The following is a 15,389-nucleotide window of genomic DNA, read 5'->3' on the forward strand; positions in this document are numbered from 1 at the left end:
TGCAAACTGACTTGCTGAACCTACTCACTTGTTTACTCTCTAGCTTAATTGATTAGTCACACATAAACTGAAATGCACACTTTCACTGGCCATCCACACTTGAACTCACACGGAGAAAGAAAATGTACGCAGTTTATGACACCCACGCATGCACACACACACACACACACACACACACACACAAACACACAAACACACAAAGAAGTAGTGTTTGATATTCCCGTAAGGAGTGGGAATCCTTTGAAATGTTTTGTACACAGGCAAGTGAATTTCTTCAAAACAGTATTTACAGACTACAGCAATGTGGGAATACCACTTCTCTTCTCCTTTTGCTTTCAGTTGCTACGCTCTTGTGTATCTGACATACTGAACCGTTCTTACTTAAACCTTTTATTCCACTGTAGAGTTTCCCCGGGTTTTCCAAGCTACGGGAACCAAGGCTTCTCTAGAACTCTATTACTTATCATTGATTAACCGGCCCAGTTGTAACAAGGGGGCTGATGATAGGATAAACCCACCTGGATGATCAGGCAGCCCACTCTCTCAAAGCTGTAACTCAACAGGCCGTAAGACACATTATATATTTCCACATTACCAGCTCACTAATACTCAGTCTAGTATCTAGACTTTCTCTGCATTTCCATGGCATGAATTTCTGTCAGGTTCCCTCTGGAGGAATGACTATAAATGCAGAGGTTTAAACAGAAAGGAGGAGGAGGTGGAGGAGGGCTGGATCCTCCACACTCTTTTCCATTTCTGTTACTGACCGTCTGGCTTTCATCGAGAGGCGGGTCACCTGGTAACACGTAACACTTGCAGGTTGTTCAAAAAGGTTTGATTGCAAAGAGGGAACACATATCTCAGCTGCCACTTTGTTTGCCTTGGCCCTCCACTACAGAGGCTTACAGTGATATGTACTGTGATTTTTATTTATTATTTTTTTTAAACGTGATACTCCACGTAAAGTTATGTTCTGTAGGGGAATGAAAGTAGAAGACGCAAGTAATGATTTTCAGCAGCTGTATTTCTTTCCAATGCAGAACAACCTTCCATTAAAATATACCGTTTTCACATGACCTCATTTTGACACATCTTTTGTGGCTTCAGCATGACATGCTGTCGCCTAGTCAACAAAATGCATGCTAGGACATTTTATTTTTGGATCATGAATGATCTTATATAAATGCAGTCTGTTTACAGCTTACCATTTACAGAGGCTGAGATAAATGAAACCAGGAACTGTAAAATGTAATATTATCCAGTACAAGCACATTGCAAATATTGAATATAGACAGAATAATATAATAGAGATGTATTGACATTTCAGGTGCAGTCCTAACAGATAGAATTAAAATAAGCTTTCCAGAGGTAATATCTGTTGTGGGGGTATTTTGGATCTCAAAAGCTTGCGCACATGTTCATGTTCTTGTGACTATCTCCTATAATGTAAATGATTAGCTAGTTAATTGCAAAGCACAGAGCAGCTGACTTCTGCCCTCAGGAATCATATTAATATGAAAAACGGCATAATGATAGATGGACTTTCAAATTAGCAGTCATGCCCTCAATGTTGACCTGCGGATTGGTCAGTTCATTTCAGGTTCGTTTAATTTTTCATTTGTCAATTCTTTGACTAAGCCATTTATATATATAAGCAATTACAAAGTTGTCCTGGGGGGGGGGGGTTATTGGTAGCTCACATGTGTTGGACATTCACGTTGTCAGAGAACTTAAAAAATGTCATACTGTATGTTAGGAGTGTTTATTAGAGAACACTAACATAATATCAGGTAAAGAATGGAAGGCTATTGCAGTGAGGATCAGGAGGAATTAACAGAGTTGGGGAGGAGGGGATACTGTCACACTAGGTGAAAGCAACCAAAAAAAAAAAAAAGCACTGGTTACATTCCAGTACTTCACAAGGTATTCTCAACACTTATTTTTGTTGCAGATGCCCCATGCCAGTGGCATCGGTTTGATAATGAACGGTCTGAGGCGGCCCTATAAGAGACCTTATCTATTAAAGGTGCCCTCCACCTCCACTTAAAGGGACTGCACACAAAATGCCTCACAGCGTCTCCATCAGTGTGAACTAGAAGAGGGCTTGAAATCATTGCATCTATCATTAGCCTTTTTTTATCTTGACTTGACTGAACTTGCCAATTTAGCTGTCTCTTTTATCTAGTGAGCCAAATAAAGCAGGAGTTAACACATTCTAAGAGGGGCAAGGGCTAAATCAACACTACAGAGTCAGTCGAGTGTAATAACTCAGAAGCATTTGATGTTCATCAACAAACATATGAAGGAACTGTCGACGAAGATATAAGAGCCAGAAGAAAGCAGAAAGTTTTTGTTCTTTCAGAATTGAGGGCAAAACTGGAATAGATCCAGAGCAATATAAAGGAAGGTTGTTAAAGGACAAAGTGAAGTGAGCCCTTCTTAAAATAAGATAAAATAAGATATCTACAGGACTACAGGGCTCCCAACTATACAACAGCATTTGATCAATTGATCTTGAGCAGGTTTTACAATTTCTGATGCTTTCCACTTCCTATAAACTGTGTAGGTGACCTCCCACCTTACACAGGGGATGTAAGTCAGGCTGAAAGGTGAGATGTGTTCATACATACACTATAAATATCAGTAAAAGAGCATATGAACAAAGCTAATCAGTGCTTCACTTCTACAAAATATGTAGAGTATCTTTAAAGGAGCTATTTGTAAGCTAATTTGTAATTTGTTGTGGAGGTATTATAACCTCTTGTCTCGTAAATGCAACGATGGCTGAAGCTCGTCAAGCGACATTCGCCACCACCTGCTCCTGACAGCAAACCGTGTCAGAAAAAACGTACAAATGGCCCCTCTACGCATACATTTGTGCAATGTCTCATGTTGAAATGTTTTATTTAAAGTGTTTTAAGATAGAATCTTGGATTTACCTATGCAAGGAAGACAAGAGCATATATGGGAGGTACAGTAGCAGTACAGACTCCTGGCTGTGCATCTTTTGGTTAGTGTCCATGGGCTGATTTTTTTTTTTTTTTTTTTTTTTTAAGGCCTGAAGCCTACTCTGCCCCTCCCTCCCTGGCTTCCTGCAAATTGCTAATGAATTCAGTACACCTGTAGGGGATTGTTTTTGCAGCAATATTACATTTTGGCCTCAGGTTTCAAATAGCACCACCTGTAAAGCTATATTCATACTATGTGACATTATGCATGAAAACTGTTTAAGCTAACTTTGTGGAGGAAAAGTGAGTGAAGGCCTAACGCCCTGCTAATTCCTCTCGCAATAACAGGTCTGTGTCGATGAGACTATTTCTTTCTAAAATCCCTGCACTCTCCTCCATTTTGTTTCTTGAGATATCCTTGAAAATGCATCCTCTCCAGCCTTATCTGTCCCTCTGTCTCATCTTAAAATGTTGTAGAGGGGAGACAGGAACTATCAGTCAGCAGTCCACAAAGTCCTGAGTTCATCTCAGAATGTGCTCCGATCTTGTTTCTACATTTTGTTGCTCTCTCGTAGACATAAATCACTCGGCGGTACATGGCAGCACCTGCTGCACTCTCCCCACCTCTCTCAGCCTGGCTGTCTCTCCTCAGACACGAGGCCATAGCTGCTCGGGTCTGCTCATCTCTCCTGAGTGGGAATTGCTTATTCCTCCGGTGTCACTCTTACCGTTTCTTTCATTTGGATTCTGTGCCATCACTATAACTCACCCTGGACCTCTCCACATGATTGTCCTCTCTCAGCCCGCTGGTCCACTTGATATGAATGTGAGGTTTGGCAAGACTTTTTAGTGAATTACCTGAAGATGGTGCAATCCTCATTTTCCTATGTCACTTCAACCTTCAACAGAGAGGATTATTTCAATCATTTCATTCCCATCTTCCTTTGATCTTTTTGAATGTAGCTGTACTCCTGATGCAGACAGTGGACTTGACCCGATCTCGAGTCTGTGCCACTTATGGCCTCCGTCACCTTTTCAAGTAACAGAACATCCTCGGCCATTTTTGTCTAACCCATCTTGTAATCTGTCCACACCATATATTTTTTTTCCTTCCTTTACTCCTCTCATTGTCTTTGACTTTATAAAGTTTCCACGTGTCTAGAATTCGATCATCATCGTTTGACCTCTACCACCTTCCACACAGATCCGCTCATTCCTTGCCACATGCTGAAGCCGAGTTAACTAAGCAGACATCATTCTTTGCTGCTGACACAAAGTGGCTCAAATCTTCCTCTTTGATAAGGATGTCGATGATATGCCAGGCCTGCTCTGCCACTAGCGTTGCACATAATTCACCTACTGCCATCTCATCTTTCCCCAACACATGTCTTCCTTTTGTTAGGAAGGCCTGAAACTCATTTCTGCCAGCGGGGACTGCTACCTGGCCTTTTGACGTCAAGTCCTCTCTTCTTCTGATACTGCTTCTGACCTTTTCCAAACTACAATCATCCACTAACTATAATGTCACACGGCATATGGCTGTGTTTGAATTAATTATCTTGTTCCTGTGTTTAAGAACCTCCGACTCATCTGATACTCCAAACTAGACTATTAGCTATATGGCACCTACTTCTCTTTCAATGTGCTGTCCTTTATCCTGAGGTCGTTCTCATCGCTGCCACTCACCGTAATGTTGAGAGAAATCTCTCTCTCTCTTTTACGCCTGTGGCTCTAATACGGTAAATCATCAAATGTTCTTAAGACTTCGGCACACATAATGTTAACAGAAATGCCAAATTACACAAAACGAAAAGCTTCTTAAACATGAGGATTTGGCTGCCCTTCACTTTTATGTACCTGTAGATTTAAATTCTCTCTGATTTCAACCAGGGATGAGGCAAATACGAACGTTTTGAAGACATCACCTCGGGCCCTGAAATCACAAAGTGCAATTTTCTGACATATACAAACAGAATGGTTAATCAACAAGTAAAAAAAAAAAAAAAATGAACAAACTTACTAATTAATAATTGAAATAATTGCTAGCTGTAGCCCTAATCATCTGCACTGGATGATTAAACTTACTGTTTATTTCAGTGCTAAATATCTTGGTTTCTATAATCACTGTCTGTTTTTCTTAGACTGATGACACTCAACAGCAACTCAACAACAAATCCCAATCTGTTGCTCAGAAATTAAGCGAGAACTCCTTGATGAAAGGCAAAGTTCATCGTAGCTATAACAAAACAACTTTAAATCTGTGGTAGGATTAGGGTTCGTGTCGAAGTCGCCACACCAGTCTCTCTCGGCAGCTTCAGCAACATCAAGCTCCTTATTTGCTTCGTATTTCATACTTAGGGAGGGAAGCCATTATTTGCACGACCACAGCATGTTGCAACATGTAAACATATTTTAATATTTTAAGCAGCTGAACAGAGAAACAATGGTCCTCTTTTTTTCTAATTTCTCAAAATTGAGGCCTGCACTGCTGTTTACAAACTTGTATTTGCTTGCTGGATTTATGTCCACAGTGTGACTCCTATGCCTGAGCAAACTAGACCAGTTTTGCCATAGACTGGTTATTTGAGAAAGCATTCTGCTGTATCACTTTATTGTTGGCCTTGCTAATGGGATTTGTTACTTTTTTGTCACTCAAACACCCCTGAGATAAGACTGCAAAATGAGAATGTAAACACAAGGCCTTGAAATCTAAAGGTAAAAATATATTGTTACTCATTTGTCCTGTGCCATTGTACAGCAGTGGGTGTTTTTTATTTGAAGGTATGAGGCAGTTTGTCTTCTCTCTCTCTCCCTGTTTCTCTCTGCCTCTCTCTACAGTCCAAGGTCATGGTGTCAGATTGTTAATTGCTCAGAAAAAATCAACACAAACACCGGGAGGCTAGCCAAGGGCAAGTAAGCTATCTGTAATTCAGTGGGGAGGCTGAACTTCGCGATGCTAGTGTCTACTGTCGACAATTAGCCATGTAGGAGACTTCAAACATGCGCTGCGCGTGAGAGAGCAGGTCTGTCATCCTCTAATCCTGTCTGTTTCACACTCTGGTTCCATGCCGCTGCTTTCTGCACTCCCATTTGATCCATGCTTAATGAGGGTGTTAGATCACCAATATAGCAATTACTTTACCTGGAAAAGAGGAAAGAGTCTTTTCTGTTTCTCCCAGTTTCCACAGTGCAAGCCCAAGTACATCATTAATGCTAAGCTTCCTGATGCACTGCCTCTGTTATCTTTTCTCCTCGTCTCTGATACTCATCTTAAAATCTTTTGCAATTGGCATCTGATGCACTTGCTTTGTGCCGACTCGCTCTGCAATCATTATTGTTTTTCCCCTACTGGACCATTCACGTTCAAAGGCGTTTTTTTCAAAGCTGTGCATCATTTGTTTTACAGAGGTCCCTTGTCTGTTTTAGTACCTCTTATTTGCTTTACTACCTACTGATACAAATATCGCTACTCCACACAGCCTGTTCTCTTCAGACCCCCACATGGATGAGAAATCTTCAATGCCACATTGTAACTGCGTGTAACTGGACGAAGCAACAAAAAAACAGCCTGTTTTTATAAGTTGGATATCATAAAAAAATAAAAAATAAAAAAAAAGGGAGAAAAAAAAGCCCAGATTACTGACGGAACAAAAGCTGGAAGGGTTATATCACATTAGAGCTGTGGCTTCCTAAACTGCCAAACTAGCATGTGTCCTACAGCTACAGTTATTGCAGCGTGAAATATACAATCCTGTTAGAGAAACTGTGCAGCAACAAGCACATCGCAAACATCTGCATCCTAATAAGTGAGCTCTCTCTAAAAAAAAATTTGAGTTCCTGTTGGAGTGTGCCAGCGGCAGGTGTACCGCACCTTTGTCGTCATGGTAGCAAAAATGAACACGGTTTTGGAGCTTTTGGGACGGCCACAGTTTGGTTGGGTTTAGGAAAAGATAGTGGAACAGTCGTAGAGAAAAAAAAAAGAACAATGTTGGCTATGTCCTGTATTTTGTCGACGCATTTACCTTACATGAAATGGTAACTATAGGTCATAATGAGCTTTTTGGACTTGTTTTTCAACCTTCAATGAATAATCCCATTCAAGGATTTTTTCACATTTGTGTCTGTCTCTTAAAAAAGAAGGAATAACAAAAGTTATTGCACTAGAATGGAGAAAAAGAAATCTGTATTTCATAATGCTTAAAACAAGTACACTGTGTGCTGCATCTCTTTTATGATTTCAGTATAGTTGAGAAAGTAGTTCCTGGCATTTCACAGAACAATTTACTCTCTTTTCACATAGTTGTGTTAAATGCGTGACAGTTTCGTGGAATTACAGGAAGGTTAGAGGACATTAGCACCCCAATGAAGCACTCATTTTTTTCTCATTAACTATAAGATCATTTTCAGTAAGGTTGGACAGCCTTACTATCACCCTGGCCATTAGTCACTAAATTCAAATACTTGTAAATCAGTAAGTATGAGGGAAGATGAAGATGAGTCATCCATGGGCCTGCATCTAAGTACACCGCTAAGTACCTGCAACAGTACATCTGTTCAAGCCTATAGTGCAATAAAATGAAGAAATAAAAGGTGACCAAGCCATCCCTATGATCGGCATTTTTAATCCCTTTTTTTTTTTATCCAGACTTACTGTTGAATGAAGCACTTCTGCTGAAGTTGTGCAGGCTAGTTCACATTTACCAGAAAATGATGTGCTATTTAATGAATTGACAATGAGTCAAGTATAATTAGCCTGTCATCGTTGCATAACGCTGCTGTCAAATATTTTAGCTTTCCAAAGTCAATTTTATATTTCTGTTTAATAGGTTTCATGGGGCCTAGTGTCAAGAAACTTACTCAGAATTAAAGACTGCTTCTTTCAAGGAACTAAACTCTCAGTTCATTACTTCTAAGGAGACTTGTTATCTGATTCTATAGCTCGTCTTAATTAACTAACTACTGTAATTAAGAGAAATATTCAACAAAAAAAGACAGGGGAGATGCTTCCTCTTTGCAGTTTCCTGTGGGTGGACAGAGTATTAACAGTAAAAAAAACACAACTGTTTCTTCAGATGTCTGGCCTGTTTTTCTTTTTTGATTAATTAATTAAAAAAAATATTTTCTTTGCTGTTAAGAAAGGAGCAAAGTGCATGATCTTCCCACTGTCATTTACATCGCTTAAAATAGTGCTTTCATATTTTCTGTGAAACTAGTTAGTAAAAAGCAAATAGAAAAAAAAAACCCATGCAAAAATGTAATATATAATATACACAGTATGTCCCTATATCAAGAGCCATATACATCCTCTGGATATATGACGATATAAGTGTATAATATACGTATAGCCCGTAATGTATATGAAAAACTCGTGGTAAAATTTGTATATGTACATTTCTGATTAATATCTATAATTTATTTTTATATGGTACAACATATTTCAAGTAAAAATGTTAACAATATATATGTGCAGGTTTATTAGAACAGTATACATGCTTATATACATTATTTTAAAATTAATTTCTTATTAATTTGAATGTCTATCTCTCCGTTTTGGGTTCGGACTTTTGGAACCCACTGTATATAATATCGACATATTCTGACAGGCTTTGGCATGGATACACAGTATATTTATTTATGTGATTTATGGGCAAGACATATATGCCAATATATGAAATGGTTCCTATTAATAGGTTGATATATATTTTTTACATGTTTTTATTTCCTATGTACATACAGTATATTTCATTTGCGTATAGGGGAATTATGTGTTGCTTACTTCATAAGCCAGAAATCATCTCTGAGCCTTGTACGGGTCTTGAACCCCTGGTCTGCAGTGCATTATACCCTTGGCCAACTCCCTCAGGTATTTTTACTGAACCGATTAGACCACCTCTCTGCACTGTGCATGATTGACGGATTACTGATAGATTTCTTGCACCTTTTAAGAGGTGAAAACATACATCTTCTTCATATCTATTCATAGATTCATATCCTTACTGAGCAGATTAATCACAAGCTTCAAAGTAGGTAGCCTTGAACAAATGTGAATATGTAAGTGAGGAGCTGTAAATAGAATTTAACAATTTCTAACTGTTGGAATTGTCTTTGTCAAACTTTTGAAAAATGCATTGTATTGCATAAATTCTAAATCCATTATGTAATCATTTTAAGTCCGAGCAAAAACCTCCCCAGAGCTGAGGAGAAGTTTGTGATTTTATTGGTACTGACAGCGTTTAAGTCATCCTGCCCAGCGAATTCAACAGGCAGAAAAGATAGACTGGCACTCAGGGTTGAAGTGGACTGAGACAGGTAGGCAAGTGAACCTGGCAGAGCAGCGCGTTCAACAGGACGGAGCAGTCGACAGGCGGACAGGAGAGGCAGTTAGAAAGCCAGAGAAATCAGGCAGTCATCCAGACTCGACAGCTAGATTGGCAGGCGTCCGTCCACAAAGACACACAGGCCTTTGTCCACGGACAGCTGTCCATCCTCTGATCAGTGATGGCTCAAAGCTTTTTTGAAGTAAGATAATAAGTCTGAGGCAAGGCCGAGCAGATTGGCATGTTTTTCTCAGTGGTCAGATCAAAACCACTATGCACCGAGGATGGTGCGTGTGTCCTCAGAATTAAAGGGCACTTTTGATCAAAACTGCGTCCAACTTGTCCGGTTAATTAAGCGACTTGGTGTGAAAAAATTACAGCTGAGATGACAACACAATGGTACAGTTGCATTTACTCCTACACTAGCTGATAGTCGATGTAAATCATACATAGGCTGCTCTAGTTAATTAATATGACAGACTCTTCACTGCAGGGCCAAATAAGCACATAGTTCATTTTCAGTAATGGCCACATTAGAAAATATGGATCCATTTCAGGTTGTTATGGTTTGAAACAATTAGTTGATTGAGTGCAGTCAATGGAAAATGAATCAGCAACACATATTTCTGGGGTTTTAGACTTTTCATCACACCACACAAGCAACAACAGGTTGGTGAGCCAATCAGATGAGAGCCTCTCCTCTGATTGGTTGTTTTCTGAACGATCAAATGAAAATATAGCAGATTTTAGGTAAACACTCAGAGAAACCAAATCCTTCAAGGTTGGACAGAGGGTCCGAAAAGACTGGGCTTTGGGCATGGCTGAGGGCTGTGGCTGAGGGCTATGGCTGTTTCGTTGTGACATCACAAAGTTACAGAAGTCCTGACAGCTTGTTTCTGAGTACAGGCTGTGTGCATTTCTCTGTGGACTGAGTGCTTTGATTCTTTCACTGTATTAATATAGACCTAGACCTGCTTTCTAATCAAAAAAACTTCACTTTCTACCATATGAGATTTGTTCTGCATGATCACATCAATATTGAAAACTACAGGGGGACACAGTCTAATGAAAACAATCGCATTCGACATCTTTCTTCCAGCTTCATGGGCCACATAGTCAGAGTGCAGTTGTAGTCTTTATAGTTTGGAGGTCTAAACTCAAATGTGTTTTCGCTTGTTACGAGGTTTGTTAGTGACAGTAACTTGTGAGGCTTCTCTCAGCTTTCATTCAGGAATTCGAATCATGCACACACAATTTAGCTTCTCTCAGTTTCAAATTCCATTCAAACAGAAATTTGACATACATTGTCTAAATCAATGTGTACGTACATCAGGTTCCTAACACTTCTACATTTCACATGAGTCCGGCAAGAATCAAAGCGCAGCAGCAAAACCAATCAGATATCAAATTTCCGATGCTGCTGTGATGTGCTGCCAGTCTTTTATGTTGAATATATAAAGAACTCACAAGAAGGGGTGTGGGTAAGTGAAATACATTGATGCTGAAAATCCAATGAAATTTCCCATAGCCCTCAAGTTTGATCCTTCTACAGCGTGTAGGTGTCGGAGCAGGCCGGCTGCATGTGCTGCATCCACTCATGCTGGCATACAAAGTAACCTTCATCTCCCCAGCTGGGCTATTCTCGGAGGTTTCATTCCACTGTGTCTCCTGTTCCTTTTCAAGCCCTTTTCTCTGCTGTGTCAAGCACATATTATTTTTAGTTAATTACCTGTCTCTGCCAACCTACAGCATCCCACTCTGTGGCCTGACTGCATCAGCCCGATGCAGGTTGCCTTCCACTGCAGGAAAAAATGTAGACCCCTCATGATTGATGACTTCTGTTGTCCCACTGCCTCACTTTAGTATTCCAGCCTCACATATCCAAGCTGCAAAAAACACATAATACAAACACATGTTCTTAGAACGAACCCTGGCCTGTGGTCCACTTTTATTTTATTTTTTTCATGCAAGGTGATCCAACACAAACAAGAACGGCATCCCAAGACATTTGTGGAGGAGAAGGGGAGAACAAGTGGCTACACCATCATCGCTCTCCAATACACATACTCAAGCTATATCTGCCCCACGATGCAACACGCTCCATGTAGCAAATGTCATATATTTGGAGTCCATCTTTCACAGTAAAATATAATGGTCCCTCTTATTGATTGGATTAGCAAGGTAATAAAAGCCCTGTATTGACAAAACTGACAATGGATACGTTGGGGATTGATTGTGCCATGAAGCTAGTGAGCCTACTTAGGGAGCAGGACCCCTCTCTGTACGCGGAAAACATCACAGCTAATGATGATCATAAAATGATGAAATGAGGAAGACGGCAAACCCCCCTGAGTCTCGTGTCTGTCATAAATTTTGACATGTTTTGCTTAACATTTCAAAATCCTTATAAAATGATTATAATAAGATCAGAATTTTCATTGTTTTGACTCTGTTTATGAGCCTCCTGTTTTTCTAACATTCTGTGCATTGTGTATCTTGTTGCCTTTTAAAGAATAATTATTCACCGCCTTTCAGCTTGTACCAATCGTAATTAATCAAACTGGTATTTGGGGTGTCAGGGGGAATGGTTATGCACAAGGCCACAGAGAATGTCATGGACAGTTGGAGCAGCCTTCTCTCCCTTTTTTCTCCCTTTAGGTCAGGCTATCTCAAAATTCTTCCAGCTTTGCAGCAGTGGTTGAATTTTTACCCTGGGACTAGGCATCTCACTACAGTTTTATGCCCTAAAAACAGCACATATTTCCTGCCCAGTTAAGGGCTATTGGTACACTTACATATACAGTGTACAGAAATGTGTTAGCAGTGAGAAAAAACATCTGGGAAATGTGCCTTAAATTGCTCATAAAGAACATTGGACATAACAGATTACAACCAACTGCTCCTGAGCGGGAAAACCACCTGTCACAGGTTTACTGTGTCTTAATTAGTCTGTGGTAATTTGATTGAACACACATTTATTTAAGAATGTGTACCAGGTAAGCCTGGGACCAGGTATTACATTTAGATTTTGGCACAGGGGCCCAGTACGAGGCGAGGACTCGAGATTGGATAAAAATTGACTGATTGAAGTGATTAGGAATGTCACTATTCACCTCATCATATTTAGTTAGTTTAGTTTACAGGTCTTGGGAAGTACCAGTGCATACGGGAAAGGCTTGTCTGATAAATCGCTTCAAGTATTATAACTTCAGGGTCAGTTGGGGTTGAGGTTTGAAAATAAAAGCTTGGCTGTTTGGAGTTAGAAAGACATGAATTTACCATTCTCTGCAACCCATTCCTTATGTGTGGTTTAAGGCCAAATCTCTGACTGAATTGTCAGCAGTTGAGATGCATCGTGGGTAATGTAGGCACCAGGTTTTGTAAAGCAAATTGAAAAGATGTCTGCATCAATTTTGACCTTTATTCATTTATTTTGTAATGTTGCAGTACATCTTCCTTAAAGGAACTATTTATAAGTTTTGGTATTGCTACATAGCCAACGTTAGCATTGTTACCAGTCTTGAAGAAACGTGGTGAGTTCAGCATCAAACTTGATTCCTTTACTCGTCATGAGCTGTCTCCTGCGGTGGAGAGAAATGCCGGTGTTAACTCTTGTCTTTTCTTTTACTGAAGTTAGCATGCTAACCAGCTAGCCCTGTCAGTTTCTGAAAGCGACTCACAGTAGCTTCAAATCTGCCCCAAAGACATAGCGTAACTCAGGGTGCGTATTATAGCATCTTGTCTTGCAATCATGGTCGACAATCACCACCAGGCAAGAAACCACGTTCAGCGGCAGAAAGAATTTTGTAGTATCCCCTTTAAAAGCTACTTCTTTTAGCTATCTATCTTCTTTTAGTAATTACCAGTGAACCTTGCACGATCTGAGAGGTTTATGGAGTTTAGTGCAAATACACTAAAATGATATATAATTATAATATTGAACTACTTGTTCCCTCCTGCTACCCTTGTAATGACTTGTGCAGTGAAAGAGTGGATGTGTTTTCAGGGTTCTTAAAGGGCAGTTATACATCTTCTTTCTGCTGCACTGATGTTCTAGTACTGCTCATTATTGGTGATTTTGATACAAAAAATACTTCCAGCTTCTTTGTGACTGTTTTATCTTCTAAAATGTGACGATTTGCTGCATTTCTCAGTTGACATCATTGGAAATTGAATATTTTGTGTTGACTGGAAAATGTCAGATTAATCAATAGTAAAAAATAATCATTAGCTGCATCTCTAATTGCACCTAGTTCTACTTTCATTTTTTTTCCATGTCCCAGCTGTTCTCGAACCTATCTTGCCTTCATCTAATGTTTAAGGTGGATCCAGTAGGTGACACCATCATCAAACTGCCTTTTTCATCTGCAGTGTGTCTGATGCTTCATTCATTCATCTTACCTGATGCAGCCTTTGAGATATGATCCCCAGTGCTATTTTGCCACTGATTATAACCATTAACAAGCAGTCTGTCTGCGAATGGATGGGGTCACTACCCCCAACATTAAAACATTCATCAGGGAATATGATTTACTGGGATGCTCTCACCCAAGTGGGAGGAGATGCTTTTTTGTAACATGGACATTTAAAATGGGACGTATTCCAAAGTGCATCACAATCAATGCAAATAGAAAATTTTAATCAGCTCAGCAATTCTCCTTCACCTCTATTTTGATCGATTAAACTTCACTTCTGCGGCAAATGCATGTCTGATTTGACAATGCAGCTTCTCTCATGTGACTTAACCGAGCTCCAATGTGTCTATTCTTTAGACACATTGGAGCTCGACACAGATTCCAGCCTTTAACAGCGTGTGCCATTTTCAGTGCAGAGAACCATTAATAAAGTAGATGTGCATTTGACCCATGATAATGAAATTCTGCATTCACATATTTTTCTAAAGAGATCAACTTTAAACAGTTAAGCAGATTTTTATTTTTTTATTTTTTGCCTTTTTAATCAAGGCAGGTTGAGTGTTTTTCGATTTCTTCATAATAAGGGCCAGTGCAGGGCAGTAATCAACATCAGACTAACCAGATTTGGGTTAACAAATTGATGTCTCGGACCTATGACCGCTAGAGTTGATGAAGGTGAAATAATCTGCACAGTGCACATGAGTGCTTGGGTAAGATTAAAACGGTGGGTGCCAATCTGGTTATCCATTCATTTGAATTAAATCACCTGCAAATGGGATCCACATGACTACAGAACAATGCAGGGGATCATGAGAAATACTGGAAAGATACAATGACACATTCTCCCACAGTACTGAGGACTTAACTTTATATCTCAAGACTTTTTTTTTTTTTTCTCAAGTTTATGCTGTCACCTAAATTTATCAAGTCTGCTTCAAAGAAAGGCGCGGTATGGAAAGGGCACCGAAAAAGGAATGGAAAATTACAGTAGACAAAAGGAGAGGAGAGAGGCAGAAATGGGTAGGTGGACCTGCAGTAATGTAGGATTTGGGGACAGAGAGAAATTGATAGTTGGAAGGGAGCGCAGAGAAGAGCACACACAGTCACTCTCTCAGCTCTCTCTGACCTGAGAGGCACAGCCTGTTTGATTTAGTGCCAATCAGAGTTTTTAATGTCTGTGCAGCGCATCATAATTTATTAGGATTATCATAAACTTGTGCTGAGAGACAGAGCAGGGGCACTTGTGCCTCCTCTCAGAATGAATTACTCGCTGCGAGCTGGAGCGTCAGTCAGGCCAGAAATGGTGATACCAGCTTTTTCCCACTTTGTTTTTCTCCAATCTTTCAGTGCGGCCCATCAAAGCCGGGACCCACAATAAATATTCATCCCATCATATTCCACCCTGGACGAGGCCAAGGATATTAGATGAAGGAGAGCTAAAGGCAGGTTTGAATTACATTCTGGCTGGGGGGGGGGGGGCTGTGTCATGAACAGCAGAGGTGGAGACTTTATAGGGGAATTATTTGCTTTGGACTTAAGAACCAACCAAGTAGAACCAACAACTCCGCCTCTATCCAAACTATATAAAATATGTAGCGTATATAACAACAATACAATACAAGCCCAGTAGGGAATAGCAACTTACAGTACGTTCCTTATATTGGACGAGTAGAGCTTAATTGTATTCATATCTCTAAATATGCACCATT

At 39.9% G+C, this 15,389-nt stretch overlaps 1 protein-coding gene across 3 annotated transcripts in view; it reads left to right on the forward strand.

Moving 5' to 3' along the window:
- The window catches only part of LOC130186318 (leucine-rich repeat transmembrane neuronal protein 4), a 107,161-nt gene that overhangs the window by 12,074 nt on the left and 79,698 nt on the right, over positions 1 to 15,389 (forward strand). Inside the window, exon 3 of one of the 3 annotated variants that reach the window (XM_056403353.1) lies at positions 15,028 to 15,122. The exons of the other annotated variants lie outside the window; for them this stretch is intronic. Within the exon in view, the coding sequence (XP_056259328.1) occupies positions 15,028 to 15,105 (78 nt within the window). The 3' untranslated portion in view covers positions 15,106 to 15,122. Of the gene's footprint in view, positions 1 to 15,027; positions 15,123 to 15,389 lie in introns of those variants that run through there. 3 annotated transcript variants of the gene reach the window in all.

This window comes from Seriola aureovittata, chromosome 18, assembly GCF_021018895.1.
Source record: "Seriola aureovittata isolate HTS-2021-v1 ecotype China chromosome 18, ASM2101889v1, whole genome shotgun sequence".
Taxonomy (NCBI): Eukaryota; Metazoa; Chordata; class Actinopteri; order Carangiformes; family Carangidae; genus Seriola; species Seriola aureovittata.